This window comes from Tympanuchus pallidicinctus, unplaced genomic scaffold, assembly GCF_026119805.1.
Source record: "Tympanuchus pallidicinctus isolate F22 unplaced genomic scaffold, pur_lepc_1.0 scaffold3, whole genome shotgun sequence".
Lineage (NCBI taxonomy): Eukaryota > Metazoa > Chordata > Aves > Galliformes > Phasianidae > Tympanuchus > Tympanuchus pallidicinctus.
In genome coordinates, this window is record NW_026294747.1 from 104,154,094 (window position 1) to 104,176,862 (window position 22,769).

General features: G+C 40.5%; 1 protein-coding gene across 7 annotated transcripts in view; it reads left to right on the plus strand.

Annotated features, from left to right (window-relative positions):
- ELMO1 (engulfment and cell motility 1) overlaps positions 1 to 22,769 on the plus strand; it is a 290,733-nt gene that overhangs the window by 24,248 nt on the left and 243,716 nt on the right. For 4 of the 7 annotated variants that reach the window (XM_052695784.1, XM_052695782.1, XM_052695789.1 and 1 more), the window contains exon 3: positions 21,235 to 21,384. The exons of 1 other annotated variant lie outside the window; for it this stretch is intronic. In XM_052695784.1, coding sequence (XP_052551744.1) covers positions 21,307 to 21,384 — 78 coding nt within the window. In that variant the 5' untranslated portion in view covers positions 21,235 to 21,306. Of the gene's footprint in view, positions 1 to 2,823; positions 2,845 to 20,883; positions 20,903 to 21,234; positions 21,385 to 22,769 lie in introns of those variants that run through there. 2 more of the 7 variants (XM_052695785.1, XM_052695786.1) reach the window with 2 other exon arrangements.

Below are 22,769 nucleotides of genomic sequence, written 5' to 3' on the forward strand. Positions count from 1 at the left end.
TATGACAACAAATAAGTAATATTCCCTCAACCTCAGGCTGAATTCATAAATTCTGTGGTAGTGCCGAGCCCCTTAAAACTCAATTATTTTAACTACACAGTGTATATAATAATTTTTAAGGTTTAAGTTTTCCTTTATTCTTTTTCTCTCAGAGAGTGGTCAGGCACTGGAATGGCTGCCCAGGGAGGTGATGGAGTCACTGTCCCTGGCAATGTTCAAGAGACTGGATGAGGAGCTGAGAGATCTGGCTTAGTGCTTGTGGTAGCAATGGTGATGAGAAGACGGTTGGGCTTGATCTTATAGGTAGTTTCCAACCTTGTGATTCTATGATTCTAAGTTATTTGTAGTTCAGAAAACTGAAATCCTTAAAAACAGACATATTTTAATGACGGTATTGGAAGAATAACTGATGGTATGAATCATAGAATCACTCAGGTTGGAAAAGACCTTAAAGATCATCGAGTCCAACCACAAATATGCTGGTGTTATGGAACACCTGGACTGTATATGTGAAAGGAGGAGGCTCATGGCTTTGCTTACTAAGATGCTTCTGTGAATATAGTGAGAACAAGAGAATTCTTAAGAAGCATGCTGTGCAAATACTGTTCTGTGCCAGTAGCCTTACTTGCCATCTTCTGGCAAGACTTGTGAAGTACTTGGTTTTAAATCATGAGGCGTCAGGTGTGGGTACAGGCGGGTCAGTGATACATATAAGCAGATGTGAAATACTCTGTACATAGCAGTAATTCAGAAAATGCTGGCAGAAAGTGGCCTTCTGCAAATCTGCAGCTGATGTCATCTAGAAGTGAGATCTTTTGGGAAGCTCTGAAATAAGAATTTTGCCCTAAGATCATCATTAAAATTAACCTTCTTTTTTTTTTACCTGCTCTCCTCTCCCCCACTCTCCCTTCTATGTTTTTATTTTTTTCAATTTTCTTGAATAATTCTACATTTCAAGATAACAGATTGGCTGGTATCCCTTGTGGATGGTTCCTGGCTGTACACTGTTAGGTAAGAGCATGAGCAAAATGTAAATTCTGCGATAACTCGACTCAAGATACTACTTCATCACAGCTGCTATTTAATTTTTGCAAAAGAACCTCCCACGCTGAATGTTCTTTGAGTTATTTGGGGTAGATTTTTCATGAATAAAATTCTTAGTCATCTTCAGAATCTATGGAATATCTTAAAGAAATAAAGACTTTGCACATTTCAGTAGTTAGCTGGTCTCCTTCTGTATCTCCCGTTCCCCGCTCTGCTTGCTGTATATGTGAGAAGCTGCCCTTACAGCTGCAGAGAAGCCTTGAATTAGAAGCTGAGTGCTGAAATTCTTCCCTCCTGGAAACCAGTGGCAAAAAATAGTCTCATTCCAGTGTACTATCTCTGCCAGTAACTTTCTGCATGACCTTGGTGACAGTCTTATCAGCAGAGTTTATGCAGACAATTTGGATCTTGGTCTGCCAGGGCAGGAATGCACTGTGGGCTGCCACATTGTGAAGTTGCCTACAAGTAGATGATGTCTTGGCAGCTGCTGAGTTCCTTCTCCTATGTGGTAGAGTTCCTGATGATGCACAAGGCCTTTCATGTTTAATTAAACCTAGATAGGCTACCAGGTGAAGAGATATCTTCACCTCAGCTATAACATCTTCACCTCAGCTGCAGGTTTGTGCCCTGAACCTTCACTCCTCGACTGTTCACTTGACACCAGTTGATGTCATGAGGGGACTTAGGTCAGTGGTTTTGTGACCTAAGGGAGCACTGAAAAGTTGAGCAAATCAGCCCTTCAATTGCTGCTATGAGCACAAGCCCATGCACAAGTCACAGAACCCGTTTCACTTAGGCAGTAGTTTGTATTTGCATGCTTAATGGTACTCGTAATGTGTGAGCTGGGAAATTCCAAAACATGAATCTGAAGGGCTCTGAGGTCGCATGAAGTTAGCAGTCATAGCAGCTCCTGGGGCTCTGCTGCAAATATCAACTCGTGATGCTGTTCTAAAAGCCTGAGCTCAGCTCCTGAAGGTAAATGACTGCATTAAAAAAACATTTGTTCATGGAGGTAATAACTCTCCTTAGTCTAATTGGTGTAGCTGGAGATGGTAAACAGTTTTAGTTGCAAAAAATAGTTCTTGGTCATGAAGTGCAAGCAGCAGACTTCAAAGATAAATTCTAGTTAAGAGAAATGTATCTTTGAACCTGTGTAGGTATGTGTCAGTGTCTGAAGGAAAGGGTAGCTGCTGCCTGCAGAGTAATGGGCATGATGATAAAGCAAAAGAGAGAAGCAGGCTGTCAGCTATGGGATGGCATGAGTCAACAAAAGGTCTGTAAAACAGAGAGATGTGCCCTATAATGTGCAGTAAAACCAGTACTTCTGGATTTTGAATTTTTGTCATGTGTTATCTAACATCGCATTACAAAGAGCTTGTTTCTGGAGCTTTGGGTTTGTTTGAATCTCACAGATAAATGGTTGTTTCTCCTAGGCTTTGTTTTCTCTGGTTACCTATGTGAGTTTGCTCTGGTACATACCAGTAACCATTTAACTCCATCTCATATTGTCATATAAAGCTATTTAATGAAACTGTATGTGTATTTATATATGGGTGCAAGTGTGTGTGTATGTATGTATGTATGTGTATATATATGTAGTGGAAGTGCTAAGTCATGGCTTGAAAGAGTGTTTGAGCACCTGGTAGGAAGGCAGGACCAACCCAGGAGAGCTCAGGTGCATACAATGTACCTCAATGGCCGGAAGGCAGGATCTGCCCCTTCTCAGACCTCATGTAAGGGTTGGCAGTGGAGGCAAGGATATTTCATAAGAGAGCCCTCCCTACCTGAGTTCTTCCAAAGGTAAGTAGCTTTTTTTTCCTTTATTTCTGTGTTTGTGGTTGCTGCACCTGGGCTTGTCTTCATTTGTTGCAGCCTAGGACTTCACCACCCCCCCTGTTACTGCTGTGCTTTCTGTCGCGCTATAGCATTACAATGCACAGATATAAAAGCAGCAGGATTTAAACAGTCATGGTTGTAGTCAAGATGATGTATATGGCTGAAAAAAAAGTAGTTTTTGGTTCTAGGCTGTGTACTGGGGGTAACATGCTCTAATTAGGTTCCTTTATAACGCAGCTATACCCAGCAGAGTAGAAAAGAAGTCTGGAAAGCTCTTTCTGTCTTGTATGAATGGCAAGAAGCACTTCGAAGACTGCTGCAAAGTCTGAAAAGCTTGCTGTTTCAGACTGCTGCTGTTTACTGTTTGGTTAAGCCTCTGGACAACTTATAGTGGCCCAGTGAACTTTGAGAGTTCATACTTTGTAGGGCAGTGTGCCTGTTATGTACAGAGTGTATGAATGTGGCTCTCTTCTATTGTGTGTGCATGTTACTCTGTGTAGTGGAGAGGTACAAAGAAGGCTGTGATAGAGCCCTAAGGTTGGTTGGTTTTGAGTTTTTTGTTTTTCTTTTTTTGGTGGTCCAGATTGAAATTAATAAAACAATGAATAAAATAGGTGAAATTAATTGGACTTAATGTCTCTTTGTTTCTTCCCTCCACTGAAAATATTTGGGAGTATGAAGGCATGGCCTTTAGATTGGTGTCTTCTAGGTTTCTATGTCATTGCAATTGTGGCTTATTTTCTCTTTTTCTCTTCCCTTTGCTAGCTTTTAGACAAGGGGCCACGTTGTGCCTAGTTAGGCTCTTTCCTTTGCAGGGTTGGTGTTCTGAGGTCACTCTTTAATCACTGAGCTTTTTGAGTGGTGTGGCTGTGACACGTGCACAGAGTATTTAATTGCTTTCTGAAATGCAGTTTTGTTTTGGTAGTGGTGTATGTTCCTTCTTAGACATCTCCCTGGTGGCTTAGTGTTTTGCTGGGGGAATATCAAAGTGATACTGTCTGATATTCCATATGGAATAATATAATCTGTACTTGCTTCTAAGAGGTGAGAATGGAACTGAGGAAGCTTAAGGAATAAAAGTTCAAATAAAGGTGCAGTGGCTTGAATATAAATTTTCTTTTTGATTAAAAGCTTGGTCACTTAAAATCTGAGATTATCTTTGCTTTGAAGTAAGGCTTTTGTTGTGATGTAACTAGGAAGTGTTATTCCAGCAGATGAATGTTATTGTAACGGGTGTTTTTATTTTTTTATTTTTGTAAATGAAAGGTAGAAAACCTTTTATTCTTACTATGAAAAGCCAATTACTGTGTTATCAGTAAAAGCTTTAACTAAAAGCATTAAAGGCCCTTGCTCGCTTAGTGAGAGCAGTGTCACATGAATTCCCTACATGTAAATTTATAGGGTGATATATCTTGGATGGAGTTATCCTTAAAACTTTGATTAATCTTGTGTTCTTTATAGTAGGTTAGTTCTGACATTTATTTTCCACATCAGGAGAAATACAGAATATTCAGTAAGTTTTTTTTTTTTTTTTTTTTTTTAAATTAGGATAAAAAATTTTTGCCAACTCTCCATTTAAAAAAAAAAAAAAAAAAAAAAAGTAAAAAAAAAAAAAAAAAGTTGAGCTATGTCCTTTAGAAGTAAGCATATGAATAAAAATAATTAATGAGAAATTAAGAAGAGATTGGGTAGGCTGGGAGCGAGCTTGTTTTATTTTCACGATGTGGTATGTTACAGTTTTAGTGTTATAGGATGCCAGAGGCAAATTAATTGCTGTTGTGGTGCAGAGGCATGTAGGAGTTTGAAGAGTTACGGAGTTTATGTTGTGCTGAACTGGAGTGATGAAGTACAGATAACAGGCCACAGCTGTGGCCACAAATTAGTCCTCTCCAATGCAATGCTGAAAGTATTGCATTATAATTGCTCCTTTAGGATCGCCATGTGGAAAGTCTGAATAAAAGCAGGTTCAAAATAGGGAATCTAGGAGCATGTGCTATGGCATATGCTAGCTGGGGCTTTGCCGCTGCCAAAGTAAGGTGGCTGCTTTCCTAGCTGGACCCTGTGCCGAGGAGCTGGCTGCTCTTCTTGTGCTTCCACTGATTTCAATGTGTCAATGTTTCCTTAGAGCTCTCAGACTCCGTCCTCAGCTGGCCAGCACAGCTCCGGGGAGGTGAGGGCTGTGGTCCCTATCGCTGCTCCCACATCACCCATGGGTTTGTTAGCCATGTTGCTGAGGTGGGATAGGTCAAGAGTCAGGAGTGCGTAGGGTTTTTTGGGAAGCGTCTGCCTGTCCTCTAGACCTGCACAGCTGTAACTGACACCGATGGGAGCTGCTTCAGCTTGTGATGAGTGCTTTCCAAGATAGAAACCTGGCAAAAAGAGAGTCTCTCTTTTCTGTCTGCTCCCTATTTTTATGCTAGTTGGCTTGTCTGAACTGGCTGACAGGGAGTCAAAGGGGCAAAGTGGTACAGACTGCAGCAGCACAGCTCTGCGGTCTCATGTGCTGTAGAAACTTGCTGTGAATCTGCCTTGCGTGAGTGGTGGGTCAGAGCAGTGAGCATAAGGCAGTCAGGTCTTGAGGTGACTGCTTTATTTTACAAGAACGCTTGCAAGCATTTTTACAGTCAGTGTTCAGAAAAAAGGAGTGGTGTTCTCAGCTCCATGTAGGTTAATGATGCTGCGTCATTCTTGTAACAGCTAAGTATTAGTAGATACAGGATTTGAGCAAAACTTTGGGCTACTGCTCACTGTGGAGTTATAATAATTATTTTTACATGGATATTGCTTGAATGTTTGTCTTCTAACTTTAGAAAGAGCAAGTTAAAAGAGGTAGCTGACCGTGTGGATGGGAGACTTCATGACCTGTGCTTTCATGCATTTGTATACATGTATTTAGATACATGTTTACAAAGTAATATACAATGTATTCTCAGAATATTCCTAAAAATACCTTTATAGAAGCATATTAAAACTACTGTAGACTGGATGAAAGCCTAGGCATCATGATATCTTTGAGGTGACCTCACTTAATTGGCAGGTAATGTTATTGCATTTTTCTAAGACTACATCTGGAGAGACATTGAATTAAGTGCTTTTGCACCACAGCTGCGAAACTTGTCAGAAGAAAAGTTCTTGTATTCTGAAGCTCATTTATGGGTGTGCTCAGTAAATGTGCACTGGAATTAGAATTGTAGAATTGGCCAGGTTGGAAAAGACCTTAAAGGTCACCCAGTCCAACCACAACCCAAACATACTACCCTAACTCTAACAACCCTCTGCATAGAATAGTTGCTTCAGGAAGGTGCGTAAGTTTTGACCCAGCTGAAGTACTGCGTATAGATCTTCAGAAATGCTGTCTAAATTAAACACCTAGATGGTTCCCTCCAAACCGTTACCGTCATAGGATTTTAATTTTACACTTAATTATGTCCTCCTTCATGAGGAAACACATAAGATTAAATATCTTCATTTTCTGTTGGTCTCAGTGTTTTTATGTTGCTTTGTATAGTCAACCAGTGGTGCCTTACTAGCAGAAATGCTCAAATACAAAACATAAACAAAAACCAACCACCCAACCAAATAAATTCCCCAGGCAGATAGGCCCCTAATCCTGTTTTTTTTGGGTTGATTGGCAGACAAGCCAATACTTCAGAATACAGATGGTTCAAAAGCAAGAAGATGAACAGCAATGGACTAGTTGAAGTTGTCACAACTGTCCTGTGGTTTCCATTTCCTACGAATTTGTGCAAGTCATTAAATTCTCCATAAACCTATAAAAACAAGGAACAGCTCTGGCCAAGCAAAGATTGTAAATAAACTTCATTTCTCTCTCAAATATCAATTGTGTTTAGCATGGGGACTGGAACCAAGAAGACTCTGAGTAATAAAAGAATGACCCTTTGCAAAGTTCCCCCTCCTCAGGTGATCTTCATCAGTCAGTGCAGTTCTTTCCTAGCTTACTACATCGCTATCGTTGGTTTTGAGCTGGGAGTTTCTTGAATGCCCCATGAAAAAAGTGACACACTGCTGGAATGGGACTCCACTGAAAGGATGCCACCTCTTTTTGCATTGTGACTTTAATCTCGATTTGTATTCCAGCAGATTGCTTGGAACATGAATCTTGCAATGTAAGGCACAGAGTCTCTCCATGGTTTGAAGATTCTTGCATGCACAACTTGGAATCACTCATCCCTGACCTTTTCAGGGGGCTGCTGCTTCTTTCTTGTTGGTACTCTAATATCTCTCGAAAGCATTTGGCATTTTAGTGAATTGATAGATGACCAACTGATGTCTGTGTGCAGCAGCACAAGCTATGTTGCGTTTGGGATGTGTGTTATTTTCTGCATTAGCCTATTTTTGTGACTTTCATACTGGAATTCCCATCTGGTCCCTGACAGTTATAAATGTGCTTTTTGAGAGAGGAAGTAAGATCGATGGCTATTCTAGTGTTTGCTATATAGGACTTCCATGATAAATTGTTTTCTTCTGACTCCCCTATTCCAGATTACTTTCATAATCTTGAAAAGCAAAAACATTAATAAATCAAAGTGGGTTAGGGAACAGGCATGTGGTTTTATTTTAATAAGGGATTAGGCTGAAATCTCACTGAGTGTATGCTGTTCACCACTTGTTCTGGGACGTGTGAATTGGTCCCTTCACTACTGCTCTCCATGTTACTCTTGGTCCTTATGCAAAATTTGTTCAAATGTATGAAAAAAATGCAAGCTTTTTGTGGCAGTGGGAAGTTACCACTTCAGAGTATGTTTGCTTGTTAGCTTTATATCTGGCAGCATGAAGGGGATTTTAAGTAAAGGCATAGTAAGCTTGCAATCTAGAGAATAAGGTATAATTTTTGTATTTATCCCTTAAGTGCAAGGGACATCTTTTATCAAAGGATTCAGGGTAAAAGGAACTTTGAGAACTGTTTGTTGTTTGTATAGGAAGAAAGGCTGCAGGAAATATGTGCTTCTCCTTGCCTTCTCTCACTGGTATTGGTTAGGAAAGGGGATGGTGATCCCAGACAAGGGTCAGATCAGAGCTTGGTGAAAGAGGGATAATTAAATTGTATAAATGTGTAAATAAATTTGTAACCCATCCTCTTATCCCTGCTGCTGCTGTACCTATACATACACTTACTTTTTGGCTTTTTTTATGCAAATTGCTGAAAAGAGGCTGCTAAATGAAAAAACCAGCTTTCCTTTTGAACTTTTAACCTTTGTGAAAGCTCCAGTAATTGGCTTCTGCAGAACATAGATTAGTTGATGTTTAAAAAAAAAAAAAAAAAACCATGAAAAATGAAATACCAATACATGCTTAAAAATTGCTGGTGGATATCTTGTTTCTGTATCCTTCAAAAGCCTCAGAAGAAGGGTGAAGTGTCCCCCCGGTGCATCTCAGCCTCTTGCAGTGTCAGATGTGCTTGGGCTGAAGTAGGTTTAAAAAAGAAAAAAAAGCTTCATTGGAAGAGCTTGGTATGCATGAGTGTAATGTCTTTGAGAGAGGGGAAGAAGGCTTGAGGAATTGGTCGTGTCAAGGGGAATAAAACACTGTCAGGAGAGAAAAGAAAAGAAAACAGGCTGACAAAGTTGAGAGAAAGAGGGGTTGTAGTGCCTGGACAGGAGGTGAGTGTTGTGCTTGGATTTTTTTCTGTGAATGAGTGTCCTGTTTAACAGTAAATAAATAAGCTGATGTTTCAGTGTTACCCTACTGTTGTCCTTGTTAAAACAAACGTGGTGAAACTCCTGACAGTTTCTACACTTTCTGAGAGTTGCTCATGTGAAAGTTTTATATACTAAAGGCAAGGGAAGCACTTTAAAGTCTAATCCCTGCTTACTCTGCTGGGTTTTAAGGCTGTCATCACTTAGTCGTACAAAAGCAAAATCGTTGTCTTAAATACAATTGACTTTTTGCCTCTGATGACTTTTAATAGACACACTGTAAATAAATAATTGCAAAAAAAATGTAAGAGCAGGTATAGGTTGACTCATGCTCTAGATGACATAGTATCTAAAATGTTTGAAAGCCGCTTTCAATTCCTTGCTTTTTCATCGCTATGAAGACATATTCTTTGCAAGCTTGAGGATGTCAGTTCAGAGGGATGTAGTGTGACAGCAGAGACCTGTGTCTACCTTCCCACGTGTGAACTAACAGCTGTGATGTGCACATCACCACACAGGTGGCTGTCAAATGGAAGATGTGCTCAGCACGGCTTTGTAGTCCTTGGCCGATGCAAGCAAACGCATGGTTGAGCTTTCTTAACAGAAAGCAGCCATACATATCATAGTTAAATTGGCTGGGGACATGTAAAACCTTGCCTTGTTGTTTTTTTGTTGTTTTGTTTTGTTTTGTTTTGTTTTGTTTTTAAAGTGATTCTTCTTTCTTAATAAGGTTGGCAATGAACCGGAATAGTGGTGAATGTATGAAAGGAGCTGTTAAAACCAGGCAGCTCCTTCGTTTGCCAACAATAGTTTAGTTTGATTTGCTGGAGTGCAAGAAGCCTTGGATGTTTTTCCCCATAGTCTCGCACTTAGAAAACTGGGATTCTTTGTAGCTGTGGCATTTTTCATCTTGCAGTCACGTTATGTCTCTTCAAAGCAAGAGGCCAGGGTTTCCTGCCATGCGCCTGACTCTTAACATCTGTATTTCCACTTGAACAATTAAATGGCTGAAAGCAAAAGGGGGGTGTCACCAGCAGCCATGCATTAATCTCACTGTGTAAAACTAGAGAAATTATTTGGGGCCAGTCAGAGGTAACTGTCACAGGACAGCGGTCTCTTCCTGTCATGTGTAAGCGCTGAAAACAAGGCGGTTGCCAGGAATGGCTGAACTGAAGAGCCAGATGACAGGTTATTTCTCAACTGAAGACACCTTGAGCTTTCAGAGTTCTAAAACCACAGCCAACGGTGTTTTGCAGAATTGCTTAATCTAAATGGTGATGGCCTGGAGAAAAGGAGGAACGTGGTACAGAGATGAGCAGTAGTTGCTCACTGGGCTGTTTTGGGATATTTGTGTTTTGATTAGCTCTAAAGATGTTTGTGTGTGTGCCTCTGGGGCTCTTCAAGTGAGGAAAAACTGCTTTATACGTAAAGAAAAATGGCAGTGAAACTTCAGGCTGGTTCTTCACAGCACGTTCTGTGTACTTTCTGAGTTTTGTCTTCTCTGAATATAATAGTGATGCTTTTATTTTGCCTGGGATATTGGTTTCCCTTGCTGGTTTGTTTTAAAGTAATCCTTAAAATATATTTGTCATTTTGTGCTGGTAATGAAAGTTCTAATGAGGCACAGTGAGAGTTAGAAGGCGTTGGCCAACAAATGCAGCCACAGATGGTTTGCCCCTTTTTGTCCCTGCCCAAAGTCTATTGCTGATGTTCTTCTGAGCTGCCCTACCTGAAGGATAACAGCAGCAATGTGCTCTGAAATGCAGAGAAGCGCCGGTGGTTCCTGTTACACTGAAGGCTCATCTTCAACTTTTACTTCTTTTTTTTTAATGTCAGTGTATTATTCAAATTAATTATGTTAGCAAGAAATAGGGATGTAAGCCAGTCTGTTCTCAGGACCCTGATGGTTGAGAAGGTTAAAATACAGAAAGAACTAGATGAATAGTCTGTCCAAGCGTGTGAATAATAAGGCAGCTGCCTGTTCTGGGTAATCTGTCAGTCTGATTTAGATACACACCCCTGTAGCCTCTAACTGCCTCTCAACTTCTCTGAGGAAATGTGGTGCCCCATTTTAGGGTTGTAGGTTTGAGACATGGAGGGCCAAAGGGCATGTACATGGCCACACACAAAGCCTTTGAATAAAAGAAAATTAAACACAAGTGTTCTTGGTCCCAAGTTTAACATCACAGTCTTTGAAGCAGACTTTCTGTTCATTTTAACAGCGTAATTACCTATGTGTAGGATGGGCTTTTTCTCTTTAATAAGTGCTGTGGGGAAAGGGAACTTGGTAGATAGGTCTGTTTGTAGGCTTTTTTTTTTTTTTTTAAATTTAATATTTTTCTCTGGTGTATCTTGCACTGGCTGGCAGCGAATTGCCAAGATTACATTCTCTCATGACATGAAGGTCGAACAACAATCTGGTATTTTTTTTTGTGTGTCTCAGGAGATTTGTTTTGCAAATGTAAAAAATAGGTTTTTCTCCCTTGTTTAAACGAGAGCATCGGATTTTGTCCTGGGCAATTATGCAACATGAACTTTGGATGCTGCTTCGTTAGAATTCAAGTCAGACTATCTACCTCGTGTGGAATTAATGTCATCATTTCTTTCCATCCTAGCAGAAGGTAATGAGATAGTGGGCAAGACCAGCAAGGTAAGAGAGGAAAGCTGAAATCCATCTCATTCTTTACTGATGTAACACCCAGAGAAGAGAGCTTGTGAAAGCGTTGGGGCTGGTAGAAATCTGCTCCAGAGTTTGGAAAATGGCACGTGTGAAAAAGAAACTTGTGAAGCGTATTTTCCTTTACATTCGCATGTACAACACAGTACTCTTGTTTTGTGTGGCCTTTTCAGAAAGAAACAAGTGGGAACTGTATGTTGTAAAGAATATGACTTTGAGCCCTACACACTAGGGTAATCTTCCAAGCAGGATAAGTGGAGGTTGCATTCAACTCAGCACTGTAAAATGCAGTGTTGGGTATAGAGACCTGGAATACGAATGGGATTCAGCTGTTATTGGGAGATATGGAATCCATCTACACAGAGGGACTTCTGATAGGCCATGTGAACAGGCCTGCTAGCACAGCACAAAGACTGCACAGATGTTAACTTGGAGCATCAGCAGGTTGTAGGGAGGAATGGGTCAGGCCAATGTCTTTTAGTAGAGATGGGCACTGCTGCTTTCTGGAAGTGCTCATGCTTTCAGTGTATGATTTGAATGTCACTTAGTATAGCATAAAGTGAGAGTGTTCTGTAAGTAAGTTCTGTGTACACTGTTTTCACTCTTCTCCCAAGCCTGTAAAAGCTGGTTTGGTTTTCATAGCAGAGCAGAAGTTCTTTACTGAAGGGCAGAAAAAGAGGAACCCGTTCTGTTTTTAAAGCGATACATGGATAAATCACTTGAACGCTAGAAATCTACTGATGCTAAATTACTCCTGAAAGCAGATTAAAAGTGTGACGGAGAGGCTGTTTTGTGCTTTGTTTTAGTGTTGGCATTTTCACACAAAGGGCTTTTCAGCCAGGTGTTGGCCCTATAGGAAGTTCCAAATTGTGGATCTCAGTTGACAGTTTTATTTGAAAGCACTACTAACTGTGTCAGATTGAATTAGGCATTTAAGTGAACAGTGACTTTTTCTTTCACCCCTCACCCTCAAGTGCAGTGGCAAAATGTAATTTGGGAACATTAAGCAAGGACGATGCAGCAGTAGTTGTGTTCACAGGAGCCTTAATGAAGGGTTATTAGTTTATTTGTGAAAATTATGAACTCTGGCTATCAGCAGAGCACTAAAAATGTACTTTGATTTTTATCCAAATACTTTAATCTTTTAATTTGTGTTACAGTTATAAAGGAGCTGATTGAGTTAATGAAACACACTGCATGGCTCAGGCTGTTGCTGTTTATTACAATATTTGTGATGTGGGACAGTTGTGAGGATCCATTTTTTGCTATACAGTAAGTTAGTGACATGCACATTATATGGCAAAGGCATCGTGCCCTTTTGCCTGTGGCTGCCAGGTTCTCCCCGTCCTGTGGCTGGCATTTCTAAGCTCATAGTTGGCAAAATACTTGGCAATAGCACTGGGGTGAGAGTATTAATATATGAGGCACCCCGTTTGTTGTTATGATAATATAAAAGAGCATTGCACAGCAAGTGCCATTTCATTTAGAATGAGTGTTTTGAAAGAAGCTGATTGAGTTGCAGCAGCAATCAGTGACAACTGATGGTCTAGTTCCCGAGAAAGAAACTTCCACGAGTCATTTTGCAGAATAATGTGGCTGGCATAGTTCAGTCCTCAGCATGCAGATGGTGCTGGTTATGTTGTCTCTGCATGTTTATTGTGGGCTGATTAAGCGCTCAATTTTTTTTTATTAGCCAGTTTGGATGCAGGGAGTGTTCTGCTCATTCTTGACGTTGTGATGCATGTTCCCAGAGAGGCTGGGGCAGGACCTTCAACCAGAGCAAGCAGACAGGTTAAGGCAGGGTAACACAGCTGTGCCATCCTCCTCTTTTGATGGTGAGCATTAACTGGAGCCATCTGGGGAATCCTGGAGAATCTTTGTAGTTGCAGTACTTAAGAAACAGTAGTCAAATACTTGACCACCTCTTCTTTCTTTTTCTTTTTGTAGTCTGGCATAATAACATAGATTCAGGGGGGCTTTAAGTTCATAAATGGGTTGTAATTTGGGTGTGAACTCATCATGTGTTCTGCTGTCCCAGTGAGAAAGGAGCAACAGAAGTCTTCTCAACTGTTGTTGGGAGTAGTTACATCTTCATCTTTAGGATCTTAGTTCAGAGGGTGAGATCTTTTTTGCATGGGTGCTCTTAGATTGCTGACTGCAAAGAGTTATAAAAACTTGTTCTGAAGTTGTAATGGGCAGTCATTTTTATTTTATTTAGAGAATACTACCATAACATAGGAAGCAACCTGCTATAAAATCTGCCATTTTGTTCTTTGTATGCACATCTAATTGCACAGAAGACATAATGTTTGAATGTGGATGGGCAGACCAAGGCTGCAAGATACCTCAGGGCCATTACATCAGTGTACTCAACAGAATGGCTGAGGCAGGAAGGAACTACAGGAAGTTGTCTTGTCCAACCACTCATGAATTTGCAGGACACATGAGCAACTGCTAATCTGCTGTTAAAATCCCTGGACTTTCTGATATCAGATGTCATGCTTAAGGCAGTTCGTGAGGATTCATGCGAGGCTCATCACCCCTGAAAATGGGTTGAGTGACAGAGTGTTCTTATGGCTGTTACCTTGTAGTCGCATTAGTTCTGAACATCTGCTCATCACGCTTCCTAGCATCCCTTAAAATACCCCCTGCACTGTTTAGATGAATCTGGAGGTTGCCCTTAGTTTTTATGGGTTGTGACTGTGCTGACATTTCCATCCTTAGCATCTCTGTATTTCTGTTTCCAAACAGGGTTTTCTAATATCCATTTAAATGTTAGATTAGTTTCAGCAACCACTCTTGATAGGAGATAGCCTCTTTAATACAGCGTAGCTCAAGCTTTTTCACACGTTTTAGATACAAACAAGGCCTGTCCTCATTGCTTTTTTTTTTTTTTTTTCCTGGATGGCTATGACTGTTCTTTCCATGTTCAGTCTTACCATTTTGCAAAATGTCCTTTAGAGTGCAAGCACTGAGAAGACCCCAGGTGTAAGGAGCAAAGTGTTATTTGCAAATGCGTGTTAATGGCAGAGGGCAAAGAGCCTTGCTGCAGGAATAGACGAAGGAACTGAAGTAGATGTAGGAAGTCACAAGGTGAGATATCTTTTTTGTGTGTGTGTGTCTGACTGTTAGCTGTTTTGATGCACTTATTTCAGGAGATAACAGGAGATAGGAGAGAAACAGTACTGTAGGAGCACCTCTGCTGCAAGATTGACAAGTGTGTTTGGTGTTTTTTTGGCCACTTTGAAGAGCAGTGTCAGTGCCTGCAGCAAAAGTCTGGTGCCTTAAAACTTTTGTGTCCTTGTTAGACTCATAAATTATAACTAGTATTTTGTTTGCAGTTTCTTTTATTTCTGATGAGCATGCTGATGAGCACCTGGCTCTGCTTATTCACTGTGGACTATTAGTCTGTCTCTCTTTTCCATTCCTTTGTTTTTCTTTGCAGAACAATTTCTTCAGAAAAGTATTGTTTATTTCACCTTCGATATCCTGTCTGTGTGCTGTCAGCTGACTTGGTTATTTCCTTTTAGTATTCATGCATCTCTGTCCTTTGTTCCTCTCTTTCTTCTCTTGACTACTAACTTCCTGTCAATGACATTAGTTCCTCCGTATTTCACATGCATTGATAGGGTAAAAATAATCTTTTTTTTGTTTTCTCTTATTTTTATATTATTTACTAATCTTGCTTCCAGCATGATTTAGAATTCTTCCCAACCTTAAGCTTACTTGTATCTGTTACCTCCTTTGGGAGACAGCCAGTCATCGTGGCCTTGATTCACCCTCTGCTAAAATGAAGCAATAAAATGTTATTTTGACTGAAGATGCTCTTTTGTGTGCACTTTCTTATTATTAATTATCAAAATGCCAGGAAAATTCCAAGTACAGCAGCCAAATGGTGTTAGTGCTAGAAAGGACTGTGATATTTTATTTCTTTACTCTTAGCTGAATCCTGTTCAAAATTGCTTTCCTTGATTACAGAACTTTTGATAAACTTTCTCTGTTCAACCTATTTTTTTATGTATTTTCAACCAACCTGTAATAAACACATTCAATTTGCTATTGTTAGACTCCTTTGGAATTTTTTTAGCTTAAACATTTCAAAGTCTACAAGAAAGTGCATTTATATTGCTTTGTTTCACTTGTGAATTTTACAGTACTAATTCCTTTTTTTCTTCTCCCCTCAACTTTTCATACTCCTGAAACCTTCCATTTTGTTCCTGTAGGAGCAGCAACACTGAATGTAACTGAGGTTTCTTCTCTCCATTCTCCATTGCATGTGTCTCTCAGGTAATGTGAGGCTACTTTGGGAGACAGGAGAAGAAAATTTGTATATAGATGGATTTTAGGAGAGATTTTGTTGTTGCTTGCTTCAGTTTAGAAACATCTGGAGTAACAGGCAAATGACAACCCAAAGCTAACCAAGCTCTGATAAACAGTGAAAAATTTAGGATGTTTTCTGGATACCTGCCCTGATTCCATGTGCTAGGCAGGTACTCTGCATCTTTAAAAGTCAGAGTTTTTGTGAGGCTAAATGTAACATCATTAACTACCAGGTTGTAATTATTTTTTCCTTGTGGTCTGGTCTTTTGAGTACTTGAGCGAATGGTTTGGGACTTTCCTGATCTCTGGCCTCAGGAGATTCAATGTTAACATCCTTAATATAGAGAGCATCTTTGGCTGGCTGGATAGTATGTAAGCACTAAATAAATTACCATGGCAGTTCAGATTCCTTGAGTAATTGCAACCAAATTTACAGTACTCCTTTTCTGGAATTATTGATGTGTAAATAAAGTGTCTTAGAAGGAACATGGTCTTCCAAGAAGCAGAGAAGTTCAAATTACTCAAGAAAACTATAGTTTTCTGGAATGCTTCAGCATGTGCTGTAGAAGCAAAATGCGACTTGTATTCCAAGAACATCCAGGCTGCTTTGTCTTCCTCCACCTTTTCTTTTCAAGCACGCTTTAAAGCTTATTTTCCTCTACAGTTTGGAAGAGATTTTTTTGTTTATTCTTTTGAAAATGTCAGCAGGACCTCAGATACACAAACTGTTCCTTAAGGAGAGGAACAGCAGTGTTGTGGGAAAGATAAAGTACCTGGAATACAGTTGTGAAGAAAGGTTTTGGGTATATGAGAAACAGGTAGATGATAACCACGTGAATATTCACTATCCTTTCTGTGTGGATTTGTGCTTTCCTGTTTTTGTGTATTTCAAATACACATTTCTAAGATCAATCCCAATACTAAATTTTCAGGTGTTTATGAGAGGAAAAATACTGTGTTTAAACCTGGTAGATCCCAAGATCTTTTTTCTTTTTTTTTTTTTTGTAACAGTAAGTGGTGTTTCCTGAGCTAATTATGTACTGTTGGTCAAGTGCTGCAAGTTAAGGATCAAAGAAATGTTCCCCTTAGGAAGGTGATGGGCAGCTCTAAGAAACAGAATTCTGTTGAGTGCCATTAGGTCTTCCTGCAGCATCAGGGAATCTGCTGGGCCTTTGCGATTGCTGTCTAGTTTGAGGTGGGTGATACTGAGCCTATAACAAAGAGAAGGCAGCATGAAAGCCTCTAGATGTCTCCAAAATTTACATCCAGCCCCTGGCTCCTGCATCTTGTTAACTGAGATCCAACTGAGAGTTGGATTACCTTTCTAGATGGTTAATTGGATGCAGTTCCTGAGGGACCATTCAGCCTCTGAGGTCTATGATGACAGTTGTGAGAGCCCAAGTAGAGCGTGAGCACCAGGCCTGTGGGCAGTGGGTTTGCTCTTCACTGGGCAGGATTTGGCCCATGGCTGGCAGGAAGATCTGCCCACAGGGGGCACAGACTTGTGCCAGCCTCAGGCTGTTCCCACACATGCTTCCTTTTTTTTTTTGTTTGTTTTGTTTTGTTTTGTTTTTAGTGCATTCTTCTGCTTGTTTTTAAGTCATCAACGTTGCTAATTCTGCTGTTCGTGACCTGGCTCTGTGTTTCTGTACAAGAAGAAATGAGCTCTTGTGGGCTGCTCTTTTCATGTATAACTAAAACTTCAGTCACGCGTCTCCTCATAGCCTTCATTCCTCCTCCTGTCCATAGAATAAGAATGCAGTTTATTTCTTCAGTGGTGTATTCTGATAGCTGTAAGTACAGAGCACTTTGAGAACCTTGTATGAAAAGTGGCAGGGTGATTGCAAAACAAGTTTAAAACAAAACGACTTCTATTGAAAAAGCTATTTCATATTCCTGTTTTCACATGAGTGTGACATGGGTAGAAGGGGGAAAAGTAAATACATTTTATTAATATATGTACTGAATTTATTCCTCGGAGCCAGTTAGGTAAACTGGGAGTTTGCAGGTATGTGCTGATGCATTTTTGTAGTAAATTTAACACATCTTGATTTCCAGCTTGAGTGTTTATTACTCTTAGACTGCAGAGTGTGGTTGAGATGCAGAAGTATGCTGTGTGTGTAATAAGAGTACTTGCAGAATTTGCATTTTAACGGGGTAATCCGTCATGGTTCTGAAAACTGTACTGATGTTAGAAGGTATATTTCTGGTGCTTTTGGTTGCATAGGCTTTTTGTTTTGTTTGCCTTCAGATTTAAAATATCATGCTGTGTTACAGCTGCATGCACGAACAAATTATGGGAGCCATCCTTTCCCTCCCCTCCTTCATTTATACACCCGTGCACTCCCGTGCATTGTGTTGCCTTTAGATTCGAAGTTACAAATAAATGTCAAAATAGGTAAAGATGTTCTTACATATCAGCTTCTGAAAAAAAGAAAAAAGAACTGTTCTTGAATAAAGTCCATAACAGGACCCTTCAGAGAGGTCCTCATCCTTTTTGCTCTTTGCTACTGACATAACAAAAAGCAGTTGACCTTGGTTCTAGTTCTTCATTCACATCGTGTGAAATGATTCTCACTTTTCCTTCTGCATTAGGCAGTGTCTAACACAGTGGAAGAAGTAGTTGGTAGTGTATGAGCAGAGTGTAGAATTTTCTCTGTGGTTGTTAATTTGTGATGAAGACCTATTTTGACTGACAATATAGAATTCTGGTATTGCCACATAGGTAGACCAAACCCAGATTATCTTTCAGGCCTGTATTGAATTCATAAGATGAAAATGTAGAGAAAACATCTGGGCCCTTTTGACTGTCTGCTAAGTAACAGAAAGAAAAGCTTGTAGTGACTATTTTATATATGGTTTTCACCATTCAGATCACACTAATGCCTGAGTTGCCCTTCTAGTGGAACGAGTTGAACTACATCCATTTGTATTGGTTAAAGACTTGTCACTTTGCTTTGTCTTTTGTAACTGTATAAGAATGCATGTATTAATTATAATTACGTAGGAGATATTCAGTGCTAGCCTGCATAAAGACTAGACACATTGAAATTGTCTTTTGAATGTTGTGAGAGAATTCAGTTGTGCCATGCTTTGGAATGCAAATACTCATTTTCCATAGCTGAATGTGATTAGCTTCCAACCCACTTTCCTTGACTGTTCTTTCTTAAACCATTTGTCTCCTGAGTGACTTGATAAGATGAACCACAACTCACTAAGGGACAATGAAGGCTGATGCCCGCGTCTGTGTGTAAGAGTGGAAGTTTTCTGCAAATTTATTGCTGTGTAATATCATTTTGCTTTCACACTCATGGCCAGTAGTTGTGACTCAAAGCATTTTTTTCCAGCATTCATGGTGAGCTTTCTGGTTTGCTAGCATCCCAGAGGACAGGTCCTGTGCTCCTCATGCTGGGGAATCCTGTGCTTTTGTGAGTACCAGGCAGCCAGCATGGCTTAAGCTTTGCTGGCACTTTCATACCAAAATGTTACCAGGCTGAAACTACTGAGCACCGTTCTGCTGTGGAGGTGGGAAACGCTAAGTGTGTCAGCAGAAAGGCACAAGGGTCTCAGTTTCATTTTACTCCCATAGTGGATTAACAGCTCATTGCTCCTCCCAGCCAAGTTGTGCCACCTCTGGGAAGCTGCTTTAAAACATACCAAAAGCAGATGACTGCATTTTTTATTTATTTTTTTTTTTCCTTTGCTGGTGAGTTAAGTTAGTGTACTGCACAGCAAGGGGAACGCTCATGGGAGATGCAAACAGTAAGAGTGAAAGATATTAGGGGAGAGCGGATGTGCCTTGTACCACCTGGGCTCTGATAAGGAAGCTGCAGCTGACAGTACGACTGTTCTTGATCCCTAGCAAGCTAATCACTTGCTTTAACTGTGTTTAATCCTGGTCCCTGAGATATCTATCAAGAGTTTCTGTGTATGTGCCAATGCAGACAGTATTACTTCATTTCTTAATCATGTTTTTTTTGCCTTTCGAGGCATTACCTGCAATGCAGTCTTATTTATAGTCCTTCCTGTTGTCTTATTTACTGCCTTCCACTTTGTTTTGTGATGATGTGTGATGTTGTCAGTATCAGAATCGCCACTTTTGGAAATAAATTTATGGTGTTAAAGTTCATATGTGGCTGTTGGGTTTTTGTTTTTTTATTTAGTGTGTATTGAGAACCCTATGCAGAAAGCAGCAGGGTTGGAAGTTGTGGAGGGCTGACCATTTTCAGAATGGAGATGAAGACACACATGGGTGGAGCCATGTGCATGAAGGATGGGCTTACATCCTACTTATAGATAGTAGAAGATGAGGTTACAAAACTTCTCGATAAAGGGATGGTTGCATGGTTTTGCTCAGGCTGACTGAGTTCATGCTCTGCTGCAGGTGGGGAGAGCTCTACTAATAGGCTGGGTTGAGTTGAAGGAGTAGCAAAAGGTGGTCAGAGACTTTTTTTCCCCAGTACATGTTTGCGGCTCTTGGATGTCTGGTATGTTCTGACAACTCATCTCTTGCCTTAGCTCCTTCAAGGGGTGTATGTGAGAGCATGTGGCCCATTCGTTAACCACTTCCTTCTTTTTCTTCTCAGAAGAGGAGCTGCACCTCTGGGGATGTCTGCAGCTGCTTTTGCTATGCTCTGTGTGGCTGTGTTCTGCTAGGTCTCAGCAAAAGGCATGGGAAACACCATAGTCTGAGATTTAGACTCTGTGTAGAGGGATTGGTACAGCAGGCAGTACTTGCATGAGTTACTGTGCTTGAGAACTGCAGAGCTTTGCTACTTCAGTGGCTGTCCTGCTGCTGCTGAGCTGGGAGAGCAGTGAGGAAGAAGGAGGGACCTCCAGGAAGTACTACACTGCTTTGCAAGTTGTATGTTGTTATTGCAAGGTTGCAAACTTCAAGGAGCTTTAAGCTCCTTAGGGACAGAACTTAAATTCTGCAAGCCTAAGGATTTGGCTCTTCCTCTTTCCTTTCCTTCCCCAAAATTCATAGCCTGTGCTGTCTGACATGCAGTTCTGTTGATGTTTGTGCTCTTGCAGGACCATAATGTGTTATGTAGCTGTCTGGTGATGCTGTTGTTAATGCATACCGTATCCTTGTGCATTCTTCTGAGATTTACCACAAAGCAGTATCTTTGACTCAGTTAGGTGAGGATGTGTGTATGTATGTATATGTGGAAACTGCTGCGTTCTGCCTTCTTCCTGACATCCTGGTTGCTATAGTGCAGTGATCTATTTGTGAACACATAGAAGATCATTGCTATAGTTAAAAGAAACAGTGTTTCCTGGCCATGACTTCCTGGGCAATCTCTTCTTCTGGAGTGCAAGCTGCAAATGATGCCATCATGTTCCCAGGGACCTGAGGAGTGACACCGTAATAACAGCTGCTTCCAGTTTGTTGCTTTTCTCTACCAGCGTACTCGATAATATTTAAAAATAGTTTCTCTAAATCTAATGCTTGCCTCTTATTCACTGTACATTCCTGTGCTTCAGCCATCTTTCGAACAGACTGGCTGTGCAGTGTGTCGTGGCATTGCGTCCTGTGCTTGCTTTTGTAATATGTGCAGTTGTTGTGCTCCTGCATATGCACATACACAGATGTTTTCATGCACCTGCCCAGCCAGGGAAAATGTAGGAAATAAGGCAGCATTAGTGGAGTTCTGTCTGAACTGCTGTATTTTTTTTTTTCCCCCCTTCTCCCTGCAGGTGTGAATGAGAGAGGCTCTCTGCAGTATTTAGTGTCCAGTTGTGCTGGCTCCAAAGAACAGCAGCATCGCAATGCCCCCTCCTGCTGATATAGTGAAGGTGGCAATCGAATGGCCGGGTGCCTTCCCCAAGTTGATGGAAATCGATCAAGTAAGTGCCTGTGTGTGTCTGCTCCTATGGACCTAGAGAGAGAATGTGTGCATATGTATGTGTCTGTGTGTGTGTCTGTCTCTGCATCTGTTTACTTAGATGCACACGTTTCTGTGAGTACATATGCAGTATAAGGCGCTTTTAGCAGAAGGGGTGTAACCCTCTTCCTCTGTGACTGCTTAATTTTTGATGTGTTCTGCTGTGTTTTTAATCTGCTTTTTCTTTTTAAACAGCTGCTAAACTGAGGCATTTACTTGCTACGTAAACCCACTTTAACACTTTTGTGCCTTAATTTTGTTCAACTGTAAAACTGCGGTAATGTTGTTACCTCCTGGCAGAAAGTCTTTGCAAATTTTTACAGTCGGTGCTTTGCATTTGTAGTGTGATCATGCTGAATGGCTGCAGCAAGCGCAGATTTGGAACTTGAGCAGTGGCACATTCTGAGCAGGGGAGTCTTTGTGGGTATCTCGTGGCTTGTCCTGTTCCCCTGGTTGTGTCTGTTGCAGTGGCTGCATGAACGGAATTGATTTGAGGCAAGGTACAGAAATGAATGAATTCAAACTTATGAATTAAGCTCTGTAGGTTTTTTGGGGGGACAGGGGGTGACAGATTAAGTTATACAAATGCTATGCTTTGCTCTGGACTTCCTAAAGATTGGTGGTTGTGGTTGTTTTGTTTTTTTTTTTTGGCATATGCATTCACATTTATGAGTTAAACTATAGGTTATTTGTAGTGGTGGGAGAGCTGATTAAGTTATACAAGTGCTGTTTTGTGTTCTGGACTTCTCTGAGATTATTCTTTTGCGGCAAATGCATTAATATTAAAAGCGATGTCTTTAATATTTAACAGCTTCCCCATAATGTGCTGAAAGCCTACATCATGCTACCTGTTTAAAATAATTATTTCTGTAAATAGTATTCAGAGCAAATGAAAGCTTGCAAGCCTTTAATAATGTGCTTATAACATAAAGTATCTAGGGAACGAGAACATTATGAAACTCTATTAAGGAGCAAATCTGAATTTGTGCTGAAAGTGTTTTACTGAAATAGAATCCTATTTTCTTTGTGCAGTGCAATCAGTTTCACTTCTAGTTAACCCCACAGTGGTGTGTGCCTAGTATTTAGCATTTTGTACCTTATTTTCCAGACCTGCCATGCTTCTGCATTTTCACTTGCTGAAATTGTTTAGTAAGCATATCTGTGCAGATACAAATCTCTTGCCTTCTGGCGTGAAGACTGTTTGACTTTTTTTTCTTCTTACATAACAAATGGCAGACACTGTGCATGCTATTTCAGAGGAAGATGCTTGTTAGTCATGGTGAACATCAGCTCATTGCCACTGAGTACACTGGGGATGAGGATTGAGTATTTTTCGGTCTTCTTTCA